General features: G+C 58.7%; 1 protein-coding gene across 1 annotated transcript in view; it reads left to right on the forward strand.

Moving 5' to 3' along the window:
- The window catches only part of ARAP1 (ArfGAP with RhoGAP domain, ankyrin repeat and PH domain 1), a 40,566-nt gene extending 20,300 nt beyond the window's left edge, over positions 1 to 20,266 (forward strand). Inside the window, exons 11-33 of the mRNA XM_082845562.1 lie at positions 73 to 158; positions 1,394 to 1,576; positions 2,663 to 2,837; positions 4,040 to 4,174; positions 5,882 to 6,017; positions 6,298 to 6,400; positions 7,273 to 7,468; positions 7,744 to 7,795; positions 7,902 to 8,065; positions 8,237 to 8,449; positions 8,796 to 8,901; positions 9,306 to 9,453; positions 9,535 to 9,621; positions 9,709 to 9,777; positions 10,098 to 10,215; positions 11,931 to 12,044; positions 12,263 to 12,408; positions 13,053 to 13,085; positions 16,742 to 16,824; positions 17,611 to 17,661; positions 17,832 to 17,895; positions 19,279 to 19,428; positions 19,679 to 20,266. Of these exons, the coding sequence (XP_082701688.1) occupies positions 73 to 158; positions 1,394 to 1,576; positions 2,663 to 2,837; positions 4,040 to 4,174; positions 5,882 to 6,017; positions 6,298 to 6,400; positions 7,273 to 7,468; positions 7,744 to 7,795; positions 7,902 to 8,065; positions 8,237 to 8,449; positions 8,796 to 8,901; positions 9,306 to 9,453; positions 9,535 to 9,621; positions 9,709 to 9,777; positions 10,098 to 10,215; positions 11,931 to 12,044; positions 12,263 to 12,408; positions 13,053 to 13,085; positions 16,742 to 16,824; positions 17,611 to 17,661; positions 17,832 to 17,895; positions 19,279 to 19,428; positions 19,679 to 19,696 (2,630 nt within the window). The 3' untranslated portion in view covers positions 19,697 to 20,266. The remainder of the gene's footprint in view (positions 1 to 72; positions 159 to 1,393; positions 1,577 to 2,662; positions 2,838 to 4,039; positions 4,175 to 5,881; positions 6,018 to 6,297; positions 6,401 to 7,272; positions 7,469 to 7,743; positions 7,796 to 7,901; positions 8,066 to 8,236; positions 8,450 to 8,795; positions 8,902 to 9,305; positions 9,454 to 9,534; positions 9,622 to 9,708; positions 9,778 to 10,097; positions 10,216 to 11,930; positions 12,045 to 12,262; positions 12,409 to 13,052; positions 13,086 to 16,741; positions 16,825 to 17,610; positions 17,662 to 17,831; positions 17,896 to 19,278; positions 19,429 to 19,678) is intronic.
- Positions 20,267 to 22,533: the final 2,267 nt, after the last annotated feature.

The raw sequence follows: 22,533 nt of genomic DNA on the forward strand, positions 1-22,533 counted from the left end.
TCGGGGTGGGGGGGGAGTGCTCATGTAAAGGAGAGAGCCCAGATGACCCCGTGTCTGGCCCTCTGTCTACAGGGGAGCACCGTGGCCTGGGCGCTGGTATTTCCAAGGTGCGGAGCCTGAAGATGGACAGGAAGGTGTGGACGGAAACACTCATCGAGGTGGGGAACCAGCTATGTTTGGGGTCTGCCCCTCTCAGCTGCTGCCTGGGTCTTCCAACCCCATCTCCCCCACCTCACCAACCCCAGCACCCTGGAGCTAGAAGAGACCTTTGGGATCATCTAGGGGGTGGGATTTTGGAAAAGCTGATTTTTGGCAAAGTCAGCAAACTGGCCGGTGAGCTGAGAATGTTTTTACAATTTTAAAAGGTTGCTTGAAAAAACAAACAAACAACAACAACAAAAAACACCAAGAGGAATACGCCACAGAGACTGTGTCCCGCAAAACCTAAAATATTTACTTCATTTTATCTCTACTCGTGCACCAGTGGGTGTGAGTATGTCCATTTGGGGGACGCTCACACGTGTACATTTGTGCCTGTGCACTTGGGGTTGCCAGGTACCGATATGTGTGGTAGTTACAGGGGAGAACCTGCAACAGGAGGCTGGACCAGGGCCTGACCACACATGGCCTTCCTGACAGCCCCAGCCAAGCTGCAGACTTCAGAGTAATTTGGGCGTCATATCCCCTGTGAGTTAGGGTTAGAACCCCCAGTTTACAGATGAGGACGTTGAGGCCCAGGGAGAGAAAATGACTTGCCCAAAGTCACAGAGTGAGTCAGTGGCGCCTGGGACTGTTTCCTCTTTGTTCTCTGCTCTGACCCCAGCACCCCACGCAGGCCCTGACAAACAGGCAAGGTGGGAGGCCCAGGAAATGGCTGTGGAATGAGTGATCGGCAGAATGAAAGAATGAATAAACTAGTCCCCCGAATGCCAGACTCTTGTGCACAGTCTGCCCTCACCTCTTTTCCCCTGAGCCCAGAGAGGAATGTCAGGGACAGGAGATGTTTCCAAAATCCCTGTCCACCCAGTTGGCTGAAGGGTTCGCTGCCACCCCCCGACACCCCACCCCCGGCTGTGATAGTCTCAGGAATGCAGAGTTCCAGATGTGGGACTGGGTGGGGAAGTAGCAAGGCCCCCAGCCAGGCACCAGGCCTGGGACGTCCGCCTGTCAGACTGCCTGCCTCTTGTCCTGGGGACTGGGCTCAGGCCCAGGGTTGGTGGGGGAGCACCCATGGCCGCCAGCAGGCCCTGCTGTCCCTCAGCTTCCCTGATGGAAAAGTGGGCGTGTGGCCTGGCTCTTCCAGCCCCTCACCTAACAACCTCAAAACCAGCATTTTGCCGGGCGTGGCCCCCTGGCTGTAGGCTCCCTTCTAACCTCTTGCCCACACCCGCAGCTCTTCTTACAGCTGGGCAATGCTGCTGGGAACCGCTTCTGGGCAGCCAACGTGCCGCCCAGTGAGGCTCTGCAGCCCAGCAGCAGCCCTGGTGCCCGGCGGTGCCACCTAGAGGCCAAATACCGTGAGGGCAAGTACCGACGCTACCATCCGCTCTTTGGCAACCAGGAGGAGCTGGACAAGGTCAGGGCACTGGGCCTGTGAGGCCTCTTAAAACACCCCCGTTATTCATGCCCCCCCCCCCACATTGCTCTCTCTGTTTCAGCCCATCTTTTCCACTAGCTCAGAGTGATGAGTGGCCCTGTAGGGAAACGGAGGCCCAGAGGGCAGAAGGACCCTGCCCAGCCACAGGGACAGTTGGGACAAAGCAGAGAGGAACCAGGCCTGACCCTTGGGCCAAGGCCACATCCCCAGCATCTGTCTGCCTCCCTCCGCTCCTGATTCCTCTGTCTCCTCACCCCGTCCTGCTCCTGAATCCTGCCAAAAGGAGTGAACTTGGTGGGGATGCTATTTCCTGTCAGGCTCATGAAAAACAGCTGGCTGCTCCAACCCATCCCCTTCCACACCCCACTCAAGATGAGGCCCCTCATGGGCCCCAGGCCCTGACAGGCTGGGAGCCAAGCCCTGTCCCTGGTCTGGCTTGGCCTGAGTGGGAGGTTGCCTGTTCCGAGGCAGAGGGATGCCGCTTGTGACTTCTGGTCAACCTTCAGCCCTTCCCCCAAGCAGCCCCACCCAGTCGGGCTCAGTCCAGCTAGAAGCCCAGTGGGAGCCAGGCCTCCACCTCCCAGGAACCCAGGCGTCCAGCCCCCAGCCCAGCCCAGTCTAGCCCGCCAGCCAGGAGGGGCGGCAGCTCCCATTGGTTGGGAGGGATGGGCAGGCGGTGAGGAATTCAAATGTGGGAGGAACAAGCTACAAAGCACCCCCCTCTGGCCTTCCACAAGGCAGAGGGAGCTTGAGAGCCTCTAGAGAACACGCCTGGTGGCTGACAGGGTCCCAGGGGGCTGTCAGCAGGGTGAGGCCTGGACTGCTAGGACCCCTGGCCTCTGTGGGGATGCCCCTGCCCCCCCCACTCCGCTTGGCCTTTCTTTTCCTCCTCCTGTCTTTCTTCCTCCCTTTCTTCTCTTTCACCCTGAGGATGGACCCCTAACCTGGGTGACCCCTTCCTCTTCCCGACCCCGCACCCCGACCCCACCGCAGCACGACCCCTGTCCCACTTGCCCCTCACTCTGGCTTAGGCTGACCCTCCCCACTCCTCTCCCCTCCTCCCAGGCCCTGTGTGCCGCAGTCACAACCTCAGACCTGGCTGAGACCCAGGCGCTCCTGGGCTGTGGGGCTGGGGTCAACTGCTTCTCGGGGGACCCTGAAGTCCCCACGCCCCTGGCTCTCGCTGAGCAGGCGGGACAGACACTGCAGATGGAATTCCTTCGAAACAACCGGACCACAGGTGAGTGGCTGGTGGGACCATCCTCCTCAAGGGATGGGGCCTCCCTGCTGCCAGGGTCTGGCCCTTAGGAGGGGATGCCAGTTATTGGGTGCTAGGGGCTGGGTATTGTCCTGTGAGCTTTGATTTACGTACCACTTGAGCTATAATTACAACTCCTCCAGGGGCCCTGGTGCAAGAGTGTTTGTGACGTTTCAGGTTTGCACGTCAGTGTACATCTGTGCCTCTGGCTTCCCCTTCACACGCGTGTTTGTTTGCATCTCCCTTTGTGTCTCCGCCTCTGCATCTCTTTGTGTATTTGTGGGTTCCTCCCTGACCCAAGTGTGGGACCTCGGGGTGGCATCCGTGTGCCGGTGTCCGTGTGTCTCTGAGTTGCTGTGGCTCTGCTTCCTTGCCCCTGGGAGTGTCGAGGGCGTTGGAGTTTGTGCATGTGCAGAGCGTGTCTGCGCTGCTGTCGGGGGGAGGTGCTGCATTTCTCTGTGTGCGGGGGACTCACCACAGCAGCCCTGTCCGCCGTTCTGTCTGGGTGGGGCTCTGTTGCAGACGGGTTGGGTCCCGTTTGGCTCCCGCTCTCGGGGTAGCTGAGGAGGGGGTGGTGGGGGTGAGCGCCGCTGGTCATGGCCCAGCGCTAGCCTCTGGGGCCACATCCTAGGACTGAGGGTGGAGATCTGTGGCCAGGACTCTGGGCTCAGGGCCATGGGTGGGTGGGGTGCGCCGGGCTGGAGAGAGCCCAGGTGTCCGGGGAAGGCACAGGAGACCACCCAGCTGGCTTGGGCTTTGGGACTGCCGGGAGCAGGGCTGGAGCCAGGCTGCTTCCTTAGGCTTTGCATTGTCTGAGACACGCTCCCTTACTGTTGGTGAGTTTGCTCGAGGGCCCCCCCCACCTCATTGTAGTGTACTGGTCCTGTGCCTGCAACAGGAAGAGCTGGGCTGGGGATTCAGGGGAGCTCCCTGGAAGGAGAGGTACTGGAGCCGGGCCTTGTGAGTGGGATGGAATTCTCACAAGTGGGGAAAGGTGGAGAATGGCTTAGGCAAAATCCTGAATGTGGCAGTAGGAGCCCAGGAGTGCTAGTCAGGGAACGGTGCTGGGGAAGGAGGGGCGGGTGACTTGAGTGCCAGCTTAAATACCCAGCCCAGGTGGGGGCGAGGGGGACACCCTTGGATGGTGAGCGTGACCAGCCACTCTTTCCCCCCCTTCCCAAAAGAGGTACCTCGGCTGGATTCAGTGAGGCCCCCGGAAAAGCACTACTCAGTTGTCCTGCCAACTGTGAGCCACAGCGGCTTCCTCTACAAGACCGCTTCCGCCGGGAAGCTGCTACAGGACCGCCGGGCCCGGGAAGGTGGGTGCCGGGCCAGAGCCCGCCCTGGCCATGGCGTTCTGGCATGGTGGCTGGGCCAGAGAAGCCAGAGCTGGCCAGGCTGGGGGATCCATGAGGGCACCAAGTGCACTCTGGGTGTGGTCTCGGGTACACAGTTGGTGCTTAATAAATGGGCTGATCGGGGTGGGAGTAGAGCATGGCACTGCAGAGCAAGTCACTGCCAGAGTTTCCTTTAAAACAAAGAAGACTTTATTGAGTACCTATTAGGTGTGGGCCCTGTTTTGGGCATCTGGTATTTGGAGCATGTGGATGCTAGGAAGTTTGAGGATTAAGCTTAAAGGTCTGTCCGTCTATCACCTCAGCCTTCCATTTGCTCCCAACTCTGAGTAAAATCCACGGTCCTTATTACCACGTCCCGCAAGGACCTGCACTCAGCCGCCCCACCCCATTACCTCTCTGACTCCTCTTCCCTCGCTCACTCTGCTCCAGCTTTACTGGCCTCCTTGCTGTTTCTCAAACATAACATTCATGCTCACCAGACCCTTTGTACTTGCTGTTCCCTCTGCCCAAAATGCTTTTCCCTAAATATCTGCATGGTTAGTCTCTCACTTCAAACAGGTCTCTGTTTAAATGTCACTCCTCGAAGACTTCATTCCCCACCACTTAATCCAAAATAGCAAGCCCTACTTTCACACTACTTATCTGACATTATTCATGGGTCTGTTTATTGATTCTCTGTGCCCTCCTGGAGTATAAACTTCTCTTGGCCAGCGCTGCAGCCCCCAGCACCTAGAACAGTGTCTAGCACACAGTGGGCCCTTGCAGGTGTCTGCAGGATGAGGAGTGACTGAGGCAGGGCTGGCGCTCCTGGAGGGAGCCCAGGCTGGGAGGCAGGCTCTGGGACACACTGCCTTCAGAGGGCAAATGTCATGTCCTCGTAGCCAGGATGACAGGCAGTATCTGCTGTGTGAGCATCGTTGAGGCCGTTGCTCACCGCATCCTTCAGCACCCCCGGATGAAGCCCTCCAACTCCCAAAGAGATTTCTTTGGAACTCTGTGTTACTCACCACCTCACTGCCCCTGGGGCACTGCCCCTAGTCTACCTTCCTCTGCCTGATAATGTCATTTATATAACTGCCTGGGTCATCCTTTTTTCACTCTGGGTGCCAGGAAGCTCTGAGCCAGTGTGATACTCAATGCTGTGAACTATACGAGCCTGCATGGCCTTGACAATCTGTTCTTTCTCCTACTTTCCTGGTCCAAATTCCCATTTCTGTTCCTTTATGGGATCTTGTCAGTCTCCTCAGAGTCACTATAGGAGGAAGCAGAGTATAGAACAATGGGCACTGCTGGCAAAGGAGGGTGGGGCACAGGGGGTTATGGTATGAAAGGCTTCCTATGGCATTTGGGCTGGCCTTGAAAGATAGAGGGTGTGGGTGAAGGGAACAGGGTGAGCAAAAGCAGGGAGTGTGGGGCGTGTGTGCAGGAGTGGTCAGAGAGGTGGCCGGGGAGGTGGGCAGGGGCAGACCTGGCAGGTCCGGGGGAGAGGTGTGGGCTGGGTTGGGTTGGTGGAGCTACAGGGAGGAGGATGGATTTGGGGGAAGCTTGTGAGTTAGAATGGAGAGGACATGGGTCAGGTGGGAGTGGAGGCCCAGGGAGGATGCAGAGGTAGTGTTCAGGTGAAGGTGAAGGGCTCCCTCATGGTTCCCCTGCCCAACTTCTCCCCAGAATTCAGCCGACGCTGGTGTGTGCTTAGCGACGGGGTCCTGAGCTACTATGAGAATGAGCGGGCAGTGACCCCCAACGGGGAGATTCGGGCCAGCGAGATTGTGTGTCTGGCAGTGCCCACTCCCAGCACCCATGGGTGAGCACCCCTGGGCAGAATCACAGACTGTTATTGATGTAAAGTCCAACCTTCCACTGGGGAGACAGGGAAACAGGCCCAGAGAGGGGCAGGGCCTCCCCAGGGTCGGACAGCAAGCTGGGGCTGTGCAGGGGCTAAACCGGGTTTCCCGAGGCCCTAGCCTAAGGCTTTTCTCCCACCTCGTAGGGGGCCAGGGGAAGGGTAGTCACCAGGGCAGTGTGGTGGGTGAGGGGGCAGTGCTGGGTGGAGTGGGCCTGAATCCTGGCCTGTGTATCTACAGTTTTGAGCACACCTTTGAGGTGTACACAGAAGGAGAGCGGCTGTACCTGTTTGGGCTGGAGAGCGCAGAGCTGGCTCGTGAGTGGGTCAAGTGCATTGCTAAGGTGGGCCTGGGTGAGCAGGCGGGTGTGGGAGGAGTCTGTCAGGGCCCAGGGTAGGACCTCCTGGCCAATCCCCCCTGTATCCCAGCTTTCCCACCGCATGGATCAGGGGCTGGATGGAGGGCGGCAGACACAGAGCCAAGGCCCTGATGTGATCTGCAGCTCCCTGGTGGTGGGGGAGGTCAGGAGACCTATCTCAACTATGTGGAAGGAGGGCCGTGGGCCTTGCACTCCCTAGGTGCTCAATATATGTTTAATAATGAATGACAGGCAGAGCCATCCTAGGATGGACAGTGCTGCCTCCAGGGGGAGCGCCTTGTCCTGGAGGAAGGAGGCAGGAAGGCTGCAGAGGAGAGCTCTGCCCTGGGGACTAGAATCAGGTGCCCTCTGGCTCTCCTGTGCCGTGAGGGCCTGTGACTCTCATTCTCTTGTTCATCGACCAGTCATCTGTGAGCCTCCTGACAGTCAGTCCTCAGAGCCCTGGGGATCCAGGTGAACCCATCTTGATCCCAGCTCCTCAGTGGCTTCCATGCTGGTAGGGGAGACAGATGGGGTCCAAACAGCAAAAACTGTAATTGGTGCTACAACAGAGGGCAAGAATGCCTTGGTGCCGTGGGGCCCCAGAGAAGGGACATCCCTAATGGTGTCTGGGAAGGTGTTCCAGAGGAGGGCATATCTGAGTGAGTATGAAGTGGGACATGATACCCAACTTAGTTCACTGTGCTGGGTTCTGCCCTGGGGGAGAGAGAGGAGACAGCTGGGTGGAAAACAAGTACATGCCCACAAGCCAAAGGGCTGGGGTATCCAGGGCGGGCAGTGCTGTTGGCTGATGCAGCCTCCCTGGCCATCTCCCCTTTCTCTGGCCTCCCCACCAGGCGTTCGTGCCTCCCCCGGCTGAGGATCTGCTGGCCCGGGATTTTGAGAGGCTTGGGCGCCTACCCTACAAAGCTGGCCTGAGCCTACAGCGGGCCCAGGAGGGCTGGTTTGCCCTCCTCGGCTCCGAGCTCCATGCTGTCTTCCCAGAGGGGCCCTGCGAGGAGCCGCTCCAGCTTCGGAAACTACAGGAGCTTTGTGCGTGCACCTGGGCCTGGGCCCCAATCTCCGGGGCACCCTATCCTGGGCTCCCAGGCCCCAGCCCCTCCCCAGAAGTTTGAACTGTACCCTAGCCTGGCCAGAAGGAGCCAGCCTGCCTTCTCACGTCCTCTCCTGGCCTTGGGGTGCATCTCAGCCACCCCAGGGGTTGGTGGGTGTGTCCCAGGGATGTGTGGACGCAGAGAGCCTCAGCAGAGAGCAGGCTGGGGACCATGAACAAGGCCTGGGCCTCACCTCAACCCACCCCTCCACAGCCGTCCAAGGGGACAGCGAGAACCAGGTGCTGGTGCTGGTGGAGCGACGGAGGTGAGCTCTGGCCTCCCTGAGGGGCTCTGAGAAGCCTGGAAAGTCTGACAGGCCTGGGAGGGGTGGGGCAGGGGTAGGTCCCCAAGTGACTGACTCCCCGGCCCAGGACGCTGTACATCCAGGGGGAGCGGCGGCTGGACTTCACGGGCTGGCTGGGGGCCATCCAGAAAGCAGCGGCCAGCTCAGGGGACACGCTGTCGGAGCAGCAGCTTGGAGACTCGGATATCCCGGTGATTGTGTACCGCTGTGTGGACTACATCACCCAGTGCGGTGAGCCCCGCCCCCATGGCACAGGCCCCGCCCCTCCCCACCCCGAGAGACTTTTACCTCCTGCCCCAGAGGCCAAGCCTCGCCTTCCCGGCCGTGAGGCCCTCCCCTTGACCAATGCTCCTGGCCCCTCACGTTTGGCTCCGCCCCCAGCTCAGCCCCACCCCTCTCCAGGCCTGACGTCAGAGGGCATCTACCGCAAGTGTGGGCAGACATCAAAGACACAGCGGCTGCTGGAGAGCCTGCGGCTGGACGCTCGCTCTGTGCGCCTCAAGGAGGGCGAGCAGCACGTGGACGACGTCTCCTCGGCGCTCAAGCGCTTCCTGCGAGATCTGCCCGATGGGCTCTTCACTAGAGTCCAGCGCCTAGCCTGGCTGGAGGCCTCAGGTGGGCCCTGCAGCCCGTGCCCAGCCTGAGACCAGGCCAGTGCTGCTGACTTGTACACTCTGATCTCAGTTTTCCCTCCCCTCCGCATCATGCATTTGGACTAGGCATGCCCCAGTGGTGGGCTCCAGTCCTTCTCCCTCCTTTCTTCTTATTCCCATTGTCACTCTATACAGAGCCCGGGTCCCTTGGAGAATTCTTTATCTTTGCTGCATGGCTGGCCTGATTTGACTTAGAGGGGGGCAGGGAGTGGTGTCACCTAGGATGAGAGGCAGGGCAGCCAGAGGGGTGGGACAGGGGAGGTGGTTACAAGAGGGTTCCTGACCCGATCCATCTTCCCCCCACCCAGAGATTGAGGATGAAGAGGAGAAGGTCTCCAGGTACCGAGAGCTACTGGTGCGTCTGCCCCCAGTCAACCGGGCCACGGTGAAGGCCCTTATCAGCCACTTGTACTGGTGAGAAGCGGTGCTACCTGGGGGCTGGGGTAGAAAAGACTCTTTTATTCCCAATCTGGCTGCCTGTTCTCCCCGGGAACCAGGTGGGCCTGGGAACTGAATGTTGCCTTATGATGTGCTCTGGTCTTGGACACTTTGTCTCCCAGCTTACTTCCTGCAGGGTGGGAGAATAGAGGCGGTTTCAGGTGGCGGACAGATCTCTCAGTTTCCCAGCCCTGCTTCTCCCCAGGACCCAAGATATGGCCAGAAAGACTGTCCCCTCGTCTCCTTAACTATTGTCCTCTCTGACTGGGACCTCCCCTGGCCTGTCTCCAGGGGCCATGCATGGGCTTGTCAGGAATTGGGCAGGTGAGGTGGGGAAGTCCTGGGCTGACGCCTCAAGGCTTCCATCCTTCCCTGTCCAGCGTCCAGTGCTTCTCAGACACGAACCAGATGAACACGCACAACCTGGCCATTGTGTTTGGGCCCACGCTCTTCCAGACAGATGGGCAGGACTACAAGGCCGGCCGCGTGGTGGAAGACCTCATCAGCCACTATGTGATGGTGTTTAGTGTGCGTCCCCAGCCAGTGGGCAGTGGAAGGCAGAACTCAGCCCTGGGCGGCAGTGACCATCTGTCCCTCTCCCTTTCCCAGGTGGACGAGGAGGAGCTGAGGAAGCAGCGGGAGGAAATCACTGCCATTGTGAAGATGCGTGTGGCTGGCACTGCTAGTGGGACTCAGGTGAAGGGCAGGGCCTGGGGTGGGGGGCTCAGGCCAGCCGCCTGCACCTGCTCCCCAGGCCTCCAGCTGAGCCCTGTCTCCCCACAGCACGCCGGCGACTTCATCTGCACTGTGTACCTGGAGGAAAAGAAGGCGGAGACAGAGCAACATGTCAAGGTGAGGGCCAGGGACCTAGAAGTTAAGGGGCCGGGAGAGTCAGGCTGGGCTGGGTGCAGGCTCAGATGACCAGGGGAGTACAGCTTCCATGCTGAGGGGAACCCTGGTTTGGGACCTGTATCTGGCTAGTGCCAGGGCCTGTCTCTTTCCCTTTTCCCCACCCAGCTCATCAGGACCACTCAGACACCCCCCTGCATCCCAGGACTCCAGAGGACCCTGAGAGGGGTGGGCTCGGCCCCTGGATCACACAGCAGGGTTGTGGCAGAGCAGGGGCTGGGGATGGGGTAGGCTGATCTCCTCCTCCTGCTGGGTCCCCACAGATCCCAGCATCCATGACAGCTGAGGAGCTCACCCTGGAGATCTTGGATCGCAGGAATGTGGGCATCAGGGAGAAGGACTATTGGACCTGCTTCGAGGTCAACGAGAGGGAGGAGGCAGGTGGGTGACCACAGGATTGGTGCAGGAAACGGGGTGGCCCCAGTCTGTCCTCCTCTACCCCACAGTGTGCTGACAGTGGTGGTGAAGGGGGTTTTAGATGATGGATGTTGCTGTCACGCTGTGATCTCAGTGATGGTGGTGATGTGCTGGCAGGGGTTCAGGTGACGTGGCTGATGGAAGGGACCGTGAAGGGGTAGATGGTGTCGGCTCTGGCGCTTTCTCAGGTGTCGGCGAGAATGGTGCTGCTTGCAAGGGTGGAGATGCTGAATTTGATAATGGGATTGTGAGTGACAGCATTGGTGGTGAGGGGGTCGTGGGTGGTGATGAGCATGCCGAAGGAGTGGGGTGGGCTGTTGTGAAGGCGCCAAGGGGAAGGTGAAGGGGAGTGATAAAGGCATTTTAGGGTGAAGGATGGTCTCAGTGGCAGTGGAGGATGAGGGCGTATCTGTTCATTTGTTTTACCGTTATTTGTTGAGTGCCAGGCACTGGGCAGGGAAGCCAGAAACACAGTCCCTACCCTCTTGGGGGTAGTCTGGTATGGAATAGAGACACTAGTCCCATGATCACACCGGTAAACGCACAACTACAGCCGTGTTAACTGCTGTGAAGGAAAGGGCCACAATGCCACCAGAGCTGTTTTTAAATTTTTATTATTCATTTATTTATTTTTGCTGCATTGGGTCTTCGTTGCTGCACGCGGGCTTTCTCTAGTCGTGGCGGGCGGTGAGCGGGGGCTACTGTTCTTTGCGGTGCGCGGGCTCCTCATTGCGGTGGCTTCTCTTTCTTGCGGAGCACGGGCTGTAGAGTGCAGGCTCAGTAGTTGTGGCTTGCGGGCGCTGGAGTGCAGGCTCAGTAGTTGTGGCGCACGGGCTCAGTTGCTCCGTGGCATGTGGGATCTTCCTAGACCAGGGATCAAACCCGTGTCTCCTGCATTGGCAGGCGGATTCTCAGCCACTGCGCCACCAGGGAAGTCCGTCACCAGAGCGTATAACAGGGTCTTTGGCTTTGGAGTCCCTGGGTTAGGAGGTTAAGGCAGAGTAGGGGTTCCTTGGTGAAGAAGAGGGGAAAGTACTTCGAGGCAGTGGGAACAGCATGGGCAAACGCCCTGTGGTGGCTGGGGACACTATTCTTTTAAGGAGCTTAAGATAAGGACAGTGAGAGGTTGTGGCCCGGGATGGGTCTGGAGATAAAGGCGGAGGCCGCCCTCAGGGCCTGACAACAATGCAAGTCCATTGAAGGGTGAGTGGTTGGGAGCTTGAAAAGATTGCTCCTTACTGCTGGGTAGAGAGATGTGGGGAGAGGGGATGAGAGCACACAGCAGAGACTGCTTCAGAGGCCACAGCACTGGTCCAAGAAGATGGGATCATGGGCCAGGGTGGCTGCAAGGAGATGGACAGAAGCAGAGAGATTTGACACATGGAAGCTGAGAGGGAGGAGGGTTTGTTTCTGACCTGGGTGGCCTGGGGGGTGGTGCCGGTTTCCCTGATGAGGACACACAGGGAAGATCACCGGCTTGGTTTTGGACATGTTGGGTTGGAGCAGGTTTGGTCCCAGCCACATGTGTTGGGTGTGGGAGGTGGTCAGGGCAGCGGTGTGGCGCCAGGAGGCAGAGGGAGTAGACAGTGCCCTTGGGCACGTAGGTGATGTGTGTACGTGGGCCAGCCCTCAGTGCTGTCAGGCCAAGTGGCCCTGGTGACGGTGTGCCCTCTCCCCAGAGCGCCCCCTGCACTTTGCGGAGAAGGTGCTGCCCATCCTGCATGGGCTGGGCATGGACAGCTACCTGGTGGTGAAGAAGCACCAGTCCATGGAGGCCATGCTGCTGTACCTAGGTAGGTGGTGTCCCTGGATGGGTGGTGCCTACAGGGTCGGGCAGCCTGGTGGCAGGTCCCTCCATCCAGAGCTGGGGCGAGGTCAGGAACAGCCCAGGCAGAGGGCGCCAGGCGGGCAGGCCTCTTGGGAGGCTGCGGCAGGATGGACCCTGCCCTGGGTGTCTGTGTCTGTGGGCGGGGGGTTGGTGCAGCCCGTGCCCACTCCACTCCTCCCCCAGCCAGCCATGTGGGTGAAACCAAGCACGGCATGATGAAGTTCCGAGAGGACCGCAGCCTCCTGGGCCTGGGCCTGCCCTCAGGGGGCTTCCACGATCGCTACTTCATCCTCAACAGCAGCTGCCTGCGGCTCTACAAGGAGGTCCGGGTACGTGATCCTGCTGGGTCCTGCCCCGAGGTGGGCACCAGCGCCCGGGTACGTGATCCTGCTGGGTCCTGCCCCGAGGAGGGCACCAGCGCCCGGGTACGTGATCCTGCTGGGTCCTGCCCCAAGGAGGGCACCGGCACCCCGGTGTGCTCAGACACCCGAGCACAGATGTCCCCCTGGGCCTAACAGTGGGAGCAGCCCCATCGCGGGGTCTCGGGCTGGCACAGCAGTTGTGGGGAGCTGTGGATTCTCAGAGACCCTCCTGCTGTGGCCCTCGGTGATCACATGGCTTTGCCCTGGAGCCCTCCTAGGCCCTGGTACCTGGATGCCATCACATCAGGCTTGTGCTGCTCACCTGTGCCTGGTCATGGCACCCACAAGAACATGCTGCGTGGCGGCAGCCCCAGGTTGTGGCCTGTGCATGCCTTGTTGCTTCATAGGCCATACCCCATCCCGGCCCACTCCATGCACGCCCATGCTGTCCACACGCCGGGCGTCCTCCCAGACCAGACGCCATCTCCGTCCTAGCACTGCCCCCGCTGCCCCAGCATACAAGCCACATCCTGCCATGCACCACTACACACACTGTCCTAGCTCTGGACCTGGGCCTCCTTCTTCCGTAACCCTGATCCTCTATCAAACAGAGCCAGAGGCCGTGGAGCGGGGCCCCTGAGACCGTGAGTAGCTGCGGGTCAACTGCCGGCTGCCTTACACCTCCTGGGGGCCAAGTGAGCCTAGTGGGAGCGTGGGGACCCAGCCAGAGCTCCTGGCCGTCTCCAGGCATGGTTTCCCGGCCTCCACCCAGGGGCTTGTGGCCTAGGCTCCTTCTCTTCATCCCAACCCTATCCCAGAGTGCTTCTCCCAAGATAAGGGCCCCCATCAGTGTGACGCTCTAGACTTTTCCAAAAGCTTCAGGGTGGAGGCTGTGGAGCCAGTTAATGGAAGCCCCTAGGCTTGGATTAGAGCTCTGATCTTCACCTCCTGTCACCCCTGGAACCACCCTCTTCCCAGCCCTGGAGAGAGTTCCAGGGCTATTAGAATGTGCTCGCTACTGCCCTCATCTTAAAACGCAAGAGCAGGACTACAGAGGCCTGTGGTGTATCCCCCAGCTGTAGTAGCCTCCCTAGCTGGTTGCCAGCCTTTGTTTGCACACCCTGGGAGAGGGGAGTTCATCCTCTCCTCCCTTGGTGCTGCTCTGTCCCTAGAATGATAGTATCATACTGAGTATCACTGTTCAGGTTCAGCTGAGATCTGCCTCCCATGACACCCCTGTGGATCCCAGCTGTGCCTTGGGTGCCACAGAGTACAGATGCTCTGCAGAGACAGGCAACAGAAACGGGTTTCTAAGGCCAGGGGTCCAGCCTGAGCTCCTACCAGTGTCTCCTGCCCTTTCTGACCCTTGCGTCTCCTGAAGACATCTGGACAGGACTGGCTGCCGTGGGAGCCCAGCAGATAGAGCAGGACCCTCACCTCCCTCTCTCTGCACGTTACACCTCTATTAATGCAGCCTGGGCTCCTGCTGACCCTTGTGGGGAACGCCTCTTCTTCTCTCCTTTGCCTCCCTCTGTGATCACATCCTTGCTTCTGGGCCCATCCACCCCTCCGGTCAGTTCCCCTTGGTTCTAGATGCTATTTCCCTGGCCCTCTCCCTCTAGAGGTGCTTAGCCCCTTGGAATAGAACCAGACCGTCAGTGTGGGCAGGGAGGAGGGAGAATGGCTGAGGCACCTGGAAAAGCAGCTGCTGGTCCCTTGACACAGAGGAGAGGAGGCAGGAGAGCTAGAAAGAAGCAGATCTAATGTTTATCGAACCAGGCTTGGTGCCCAGCCTTTCACATACTGGGACATGTAATCTCACTACTGTCCTGTGTGGAGGGGTATTGTCCCTTTTTCACAGGTGAGAAAGCAGGCTTCAGGTGACTTGCCCAAGGCCATCTCTAGGTGGTAGCTTGGGACTCGAACCCAGATTTGTTAGCCTCAAAGCTTCAGCTTTTTATTCCTTGAAATATAGGAACCAAGACCTCATAGCAAGGGCTGGTCAGCTCAGGGCTAGATGGTGCTCTCCCCAGTGGCAGCCGGCACCTGGTCTCACAGGAGCCCTGGGAAGGTGTGTTTCGGCTACTGAGGTGTTGGTGATTCTGGTATTTGCTAGTTTATGGGGCAACGGGACAGAAGATTTGAAATTGGGACAGTCCCTGGCAGTTCAGGCTATGTGAACACCCAAGCCTCGTCCTGGAGTCTCCCATTGTTAAAGACCCTGAGGCCCCTGGGAAAAGCACATTCTAGAAAGATCTTGGTTCCAGCAGAGGTCTTTGAGCATCAAGGAGTGAACTTCATTCCCTGCCAGTGACCTTATACCTCGGAGATGCTGGCAACATGAGCTGTTTGATCAGAAATGAAGATTACATTGACTAATGCTCCCCCTGCCCGCCAAAGTCCCCCTCAACCTTCTTGTCTTGGCCATGCTCACATCATAAGCCTGCCACGTACACGCCACACGCACCAGTACCTGAGGAAGTAGCGGCCTGAGGGTGGTTTTTTTCTGGTTCTGAAGGAGCCACAGCCTGGCCTGACCGCCTCCATTCCCTTAATCCTCTCCACGCCCCGACTGCAACCACTGTTCCTGTCACACGCCTGGGCTGGCTCCGCCCACTCCGGAGTCACTTTACTCCTTGCTTTTAGTTCTCGTCCCCTCACACCCACAGCCCGACTTCTTCCAAGCCCACTGTCTGCTTTTCATTCCCTCAGCCTGATTCCTTCTGTGCCTGCAGCTCAGTTTCCCCCACATCCTTTCTCCTGTCGTGCTCAGAGCCGGGTGTTCCGTGCCTGCAGCCTAACTTCTTTTACGGCCTCTGTCTCGGTCTTTGCATTCCTGCTGCCTGGTTCCTTCCAACTGCAGTCTGATTTCTTCAGTGCTCTCAGCCTTGTGTCTTCCCTGCTTGCATGCAGGCCTCTTCTTTCTTGTATTCTCCCTAGACGTTGTTTCTCCCGTATCGGCAGCCTGCTCTCCTTATCTCTGCCCTGTTTCCTCCCTGCCTGCAGCCCTGATCATCTGTGCCCGCAGCTCACCTTGTTCTGGCCCTCTTGGGCACATAGCCATTGTCCTGCTATGTATGTGCAGGAGATGTGGGGCTCCCCCTTCAGGGGCTTGGTCGTTAGGAGGACTGGGGGTGAAAGCAGGGTGAAGGTTCCTAATAAGCCCTTCTTAAACTACACCCCCTGTGATAGCACCGAAGTCTCCACTGATTCCCTAGGCAGCCCATCCTATTGTGACCTCACAGGGAAGTCCACCAATTCCCGAAATTCTCCATCTCCCTGGCCATCCCCTAGTCATCCCCTAGTCCCCTCTTTTTGTTCCTGCTGAGGAGCCATGCCTGGGGGTGGCTGGGAGCAATGGTGGGGAACAGTAGAGGTGGCTCAATCTGTGACCCCCAGTTTTGGTTGTAAGTGACTCCCCCTCCCCTGCCATCCACCCTGGTGTCCCTGTTGGCACCAGGGGTGCCTGGTGGGGGCAGGGTTTCAAGCAAGTGGCTCCCAGAGCAGGAGGAAGGCTCATTAGCTTGACCTCCAACCCTCTGCTTCACTGGAGGTCAATGCTCCCATCCCCCTGCCTCTGAGCCAGCCTGCTCCTTCCGAGCCCAGACCCGTATGCAGAGGTGGGGACCAGAGATGAGCATGTCAGTGATCTGGTGCCCCTCCCCAATACATTGGTCTGTCGCTTCCTGGCCTAGACCACTGGGAAGTTCTTCCTGTGGTCTACGGAACGGCCGTTCTGCTTCAGCTCGAGTCATTAGCCTTCACTTTGTGGAGCCAAAGAGCCAGTAACTGCTCACCTCACAAGCCTTCTGTTCACACAGTCAACCCTGGAGGCTCCATGGGGCAGGGAAGGGTGAAGAATAAATAACCTGAGACAAACAGCCAGCCGAGGCTCTCAGCTCCTGTACACTCACTCAGTTTGGTGCCAAAGGGTGATGTGCAATGTGCAGACTTGTCCCTCTGCAGACAGCCTGGATCAGCCTATGATATCGACGCAGATCAGTTCTCAATTTGCAGGGCAGCAGGGAGGGACTGGGGATCAACTGCTGTGGACATCCAGCTACCTCGGGGACAAGGGTTGACTGTCTGATGCTGGGGCAGGGGGAGAGGCCTGGGGGCTCTGTTGAGCTAGATTGTGAGCAGGGAGGGCTTTGTCAGGAAGGCTTGCTGGAGGAGGGCTCCTGGGCTGGGAGGTAGAGAGGCTGGGGAGAGGGGGGAGGGAGGCACCCAGTTGGGAGATCTGCCCCAGTGCGCACCCTGACTGACTGAAGTTCCTACTCCTTCTTCCTCCGCCACCCAGAGTCACCGGCCTGAGAAGGAGTGGCCCGTCAGGAGTCTCAAAATCTACCTGGGAGTGAAGAAGAAACTCCGGCCACCCACCTGGTGAGCTGGGGCGGGGGAGGTGTGTCCAGGACTAGGGCCTGCGGGGCTCAGAACTGATGGGGGAGGCACAGCTGAGGGCTGTGAACTTGACAGGGACTGGCTCATAGTTCTGAGGGTGTGGTCTCCCAGACCAGCAGCATCAGCATCACCTGGAAACACATTAGAAACCCGAATTCTTGGGTACCACCCCAGACCTGCTAAATCATGGATTCTGGGGCTGGGGCCAGCAGTCTGTGCGTCACAAGCCACCTAGGGGACTCTGATGCTTGCTCAAGTTTAAGAACCATTGGCCTGGATTGAAATCCAGTTAGTCACTGACTAGCTCTGGGACCTCTCTGTGCCTCACTTCCCACATCTGAGGAATGGGGAAAATAATGGCACGCCTGTTCCAAAGGGTGGTTGTATGGGGTTTTTTCCTTCTTCTTTTTTTAGTTGAAGTATAACTGATATGGTGGTACGTTTTAAAAGTTGAAAAGTGATGCATAGCCACTATCGCTGTTATTAACTGCAGTCACTGGGCTGGGGTTTCTGGCATTCACCTTTTACCCGCTGGCTGTGCCTGCTTCTCTCTGGGGGGTAGGGCTGGGGGGTGGGGGAGCCAAGGCCCTGGGAGGCTGGCAGGGCTGTGAGAGGAAGAGGCAGCGGCCGGGATGTGCTGTGCCCACAAAAGGACTTGAACTCTGCCCCCAGCCCTGGCCCAGGCTTCTGGGCTCTGTCCTAGGCTCTCACTGGGACTATGAGGCCTCTCTGGGCTGTCAAGTGACCCCACCTGCCCCTTCTCTGCAGCTGGGGCTTCACGGTGGTGCACGAGACGGAGAAACACGAGAAGCAGCAGTGGTGAGTGAGGGCCCCATGCCGAGGAGAGATGGTAGCATGTCCCCCTTGGTTGGGTCCCCTCACTGTCCAGATCTGGGCCCTGCCCCCGAGACCCTGGGCGGGGGAACACGGTAGGGTATCCCTGCTCAGCCAGGCCCTGGTGGCATCCAGACCTGTGCCCCACCCTGTAGGTACCTGTGCTGTGAGACGCAGATGGAGCTCCGGGAGTGGTTCGCCACTTTCCTCTTCATGCAGGTACCAGGCGCAGGGTGTGGGCTGGGTCCCGGGAAGCCTCCATTACAGAGAAGGGGTATGAGTGCTTCTTCACTGTTCAGGCCACCGATTGCTTCAGGATGTTGAGTTGCCTTTAATCCACTTGTTTGTTCATTCTCACGTAAACCCTTCCTGGTACCTGCTCTGGTCCAGCTCTGAGCCAGGCATGCTAGAGACAGAGGATGCAGACCCCTTCCCTCGGGCACTCACTCCCCACGTAGAAAGGAAAACAGACCCAGAAGGAGCCTGTTAGAGCCCAGTGCTGTGGTGACAGAGGGAAGCCAGGGACCCTACCTCGTGGAGGTGTTGGGTGAGGTGAGGAAGGCAGCAGGGAGGGGGTATTGTGGAAGCTGAATCTTTGGGGATGAGGGAGCGTTCACCAAGCAAAGGCGGGGATGGGGCGGCTTCGAGGCAAAGGGAACAGTTTGCACACAGGCGTAGCAGGATTGCCGACAGGGTGTAAAGGGAGAAGCCAGGCACGCTAGAAGTTGGCACTGGAAACGAAGTTGGGAGTAAAATCTCAGTCTTGAAGGCCATGCCAAGGAAGCTGAACTTGACCTAGTCGGCAGTTTGAAGGGAGAGTTTTAAGCAAGAGTGGTGCGCAGGGTTGAGTCTGAGTCTGAGGGTCCATTCTGGGTGCGGTGTGCAGGGGAGGATGGGTTGAAGGGCCGAGCCTGGAAGTGAGGAGGCCAGTGAGGTAGTTGCTGCAGTGGGCCAGGTGGGAACAGGCTGGGGAGGACTCGAAGCCAGAGCAGGGCGAGAGGGGTGGGTTGGACATAAAATAGGTGTTTGTTTGTTTGTCTTTTGGCCGTGCGACATGCGGGATCTTAGTTCCCCAACCAGGGATCGAACCCGTGCCCTGGGCAGTGGGAGCACGGACTCTTAACCACTGGACCACCGAGGAAATCCCAATACAGGTTTTTAAAATGAGAGCTCAGAATTGTTTGGGGAGAAGGGAGACAAAACTGTACCAGGGCTTGGGCTGAGCTCTTTTAGCCCTGAGCTTCCTGGTAGTCAAAAGTCAAAAGGGAAACAGAGCAGATTCTAGAGTTTTCTTGGTTCCTGGTGAAAGGAAGCAGACATGTTCCTCTAGAACTGTTTTCTTGGCACTGCGTTCTTGAAGCGGTTTGTTTGTGGACCTGGAAATGAGGGTTGTTGAGTAATGTAATTGGCTGGGCTTTGCCGGGGATACAGTCATGTTCTCCAAACAGCTGCTTCTCATATCTGCTCAGATCAAAGCTGAGGGTTTCACCTCAGATCATAGCTGGAGGCATTTCTTGGAAGGGTGGGTGGATCCGGAGCTGAGTGTCTAGGCCAGCAAACCGAGCCCAGACCCCAACACCCCTCCTCTCCCCTGCTGCCCAGCACGACGGCCTGGTGTGGCCCTCAGAGCCCTCACGCGTGTCCCGGGCGGTGCCTGAGGTCCGGCTGGGCAGTGTTTCGCTGATCCCCCTGCGCGGCAGTGAGAATGAGATGCGCCGGAGCGTGGCTGCCTTTACTGCGGACCCCCTTTCTGTGAGTGGCTCTCCATTCCTGTGGGCAGGCGGCTGGGAACCTGGCTGGAGCCTGCCTTCCACCTGACTCACTCTGCTTCTCCTCTCTGAGTGCCCTCCGGCCCTGTCCCTCCATCCTCATTGGGAGTCCTGACAGGCCCCTTTGGCTCACCTGGTTCCCGGGAGACCCCTCTCTGCTGGCCCCTGGCCCCTGCTCCCTGTGAGTCTTCACAATGTGCTTATGGAATCTGGACTTCTGTGCCTTCCCACAGCTCCTCCGAAACGTCTGATCGCAGGTGGGACTCTGCCACCGTGAAGCCTTCGTGGGCAGACACCCTCATGCCCTGCGTGCCTGGTGTGAGCCAGCAGGGGGCACATGAGGAAGCCGCACCCCCAGACCCCTCATCCTGACTGCAGCCTGGGGTTCCCTGGCCAGGACGTGGGGGGCAGGCAGCAGGGTCTGCCTGAGGAGGAATCCCTTACCTGCTCTGTCCAGGTGCTCAGCCCTCCTGGCCTGGCCTGCTCCCCCGCTGGGTCACACACCCTGAGTTTAAGGGGCTGGAGAGATGGGCATCAGTGAGGCACTCTGGCGGACTGCCATCCTTTCAGAGGCTCAAGGCCCTGGGGGCCCCGCTGGAAGGGAGCCCACCCCTTTGCCGCAGACTCCAGAACAGCTCTAAAGGAACACTCAGCTGGGGTGGGGAGGGAGCTCTTGGGTAAATGTATACAGGGCTGAGAACTGGACTTGGGGGACTTTAGCCCCCCTTCTGGTCTGGGCTTACTGGGAGGGCCTAGGCTGCCCGGTGCCCCTTCCCCACTTTGGGGACCTTTTGATAATATAAATATATCTGTATATTTTATCCCCTGGTGCTGAGGTCTATGATTGGTTGGGGGTTTCAGGTGTCCCAGGGTAAGAGGGGACAGGAGGACAGGCACTCCAGAGGTGAGTGCCTTGGACCCTGAAGCCGGGGACCTGACCCTGCTGTCTCCAGGCCCTCAGCTGTCCAGATACTCTCCCCCTGCCCCAGACAGAGCCCCAGGCTGGCTCCAAGCTGTCCTCACTGTACTCCTGTACAGATGGCGTGGGGATTGCGGGTCCTGACTCTGACCAGGACAGACCCCAGCTAGATTGAGTCCCTCTCCCAGCTGCAGTCTGATTGTGAGCCAGGGGCTGGTTGTGTGGTACGTGAGTGACTCAGGGTAGCTCGTCATTAGCCCTTCTAGAGACACAAGGTCACGGAGGGAGTGACAGGACCTTTATTAAGTTAGGAAGAAGGTCCTCAGGTTACCCTTGGCTCCTGTGCACACCCCTTCAGAGGTGCCCTGCCTTGGACCAGGAAGCTGCCCTCACTGGCCACCTCCAAGAAGACAAGGCCCTGGCAAGTGGGGGGGCGATAACGAGCTGTTCAGAGACGAATTGGGGACTCCCTGGGAAGGTGCCAGATACCACATTCCGCCTCTGCCTAGAGCCTCATTCCCAGCCTCTCTCCAGGGGCCCAGCGGGCAGACAGGCTGACCTCCCAGCCCCAGCCTCAGCCGCTGGAGCTGGGCAAGCTGGGCAGCCCCTGACTTCTCACCGATCCAGTTCAGTGGGGAGGCCTGGATGCAGGTGGGGGTCTTGGTGGCCTGGACTCCAGGTTCCTTGTTCCTGTCTCTCGGGAAGGGGAGGTAGATGCCACACTGGAATGGGTTCTCTGGCCGGCTTCACAGGCTGGGACTAGGCCCCCCCCACTCCGAGTCTCCCACTTCTGTCTTGCCCTAGGTGGGCTGCTCCAGGCCAGGCTGACCATTCCACCTGCAGCCAGGAGAAGACCCTTGTTCAAGTGCTCAGGGGCTGGAATTCTTCCCTGGATCTGACCTTGGACTGACCAGCTCACCCTGAGGCCCAGAGAGAGGGTGGGTGAGACTGGAGGCGCTCCCCCGCTAGGCTGCCAAGTGTCACTTGCCCCCGCTCAGGGATAGCCTGCAATGACTGCATTGGGCCACCAGGGGGCAGCCACGGACAACTCAACATTGCTGGGTCCCAGAACAGGTTCTGGAGGACCCCACGTCTTCTGTTGGAGTGTGGGGTGAGACCTGGCCCTCCCTGCCTTTGACCCCAGGGCTGGTGATACTGTGGAAGGCAGCACAATACAAGAAGTGCTTTGGACTCCCAGGCCACTGGAACCCGAAGGAGGGAGGAAAGGCCTTTGTGGGTCAGTGCCTGTGTATTCTATGTACTGTCTCCTGGCAGAGGAAGAAAGGCCAGAGAAGGGAAATGACTTGCCCAAGGTCACACAGCTCTTCTGAATCAGGGTTGAGGTCCATTTCCACTGCCCCATTTTGGGGGGTTCTCCTTCCTCCACTCCCTTCCTGATTCCAGCTCTGCTGTCTCCTCTCATAAGTGGCCCCATTTGTCCCCTGGGGAAGGGGATCTGAACTGTCAAGAGTTAATGATGCTTAAAGTGCTTTTCCTGGGGATCAGGGATGACATCCCAACGGGAGTCTTCGGGGCCTCAACCGTAATGAATTATGGTAAAGACAACAGTGTTGGGTGGATTAGGACAGGAGGCTCTGCTTGTCTTTGTGACAAAGATTTGTAGATATGGGGTCTCTTGGGACCCTGAGTGGTTTGTTCACATATTATTTGAGGTTGGGTTGAGGGGGATGGATAAAGAACCTGGAGCCAGACCTGCCGAGGTGTGGGCAGCAGCTCTTGGAGAGGCAGGAGGCTTCCTGGAGGAGGAGGTGCCCCTGAATTGGCCCTGAAGACTGGAAGCCTTTCCAGCTGTACATGGTAAGGAGGGGGTGCAAGTTGGGGTGAGGGTGGGTCGAAGTGTTGGGGGAGGAGGACAGGGCTTCCAGGGTCAACCCAAGTCACGGCCTAATGGCAGGGGAGCATGGGGAGGCCTGGGAGAGAAGGCTATGGCAAGTCAGAGCTTGGGGGTGAAGGCACTGTGGATGGAGAGGAGGCTGAGCCGGGTGGGGAGTGGGGGCTGGGAGGTGGTGGGGGGTGTCTGTCTCTCTTCCGCCTCCTTCCTGCTCAACCCGCCTACCCTGCAAAGCATTCAGCAGCCATCCAGCCCTCGAGGGCCGGGCCTCAGGAGACCACTGGGCTCCACAAGAAATCGATGGGGCTGGGGAAGGG

This window comes from Leucopleurus acutus, assembly GCF_964270905.1.
Source record: "Leucopleurus acutus genome assembly, chromosome: 8".
NCBI lineage: Eukaryota > Metazoa > Chordata > Mammalia > Artiodactyla > Delphinidae > Leucopleurus > Leucopleurus acutus.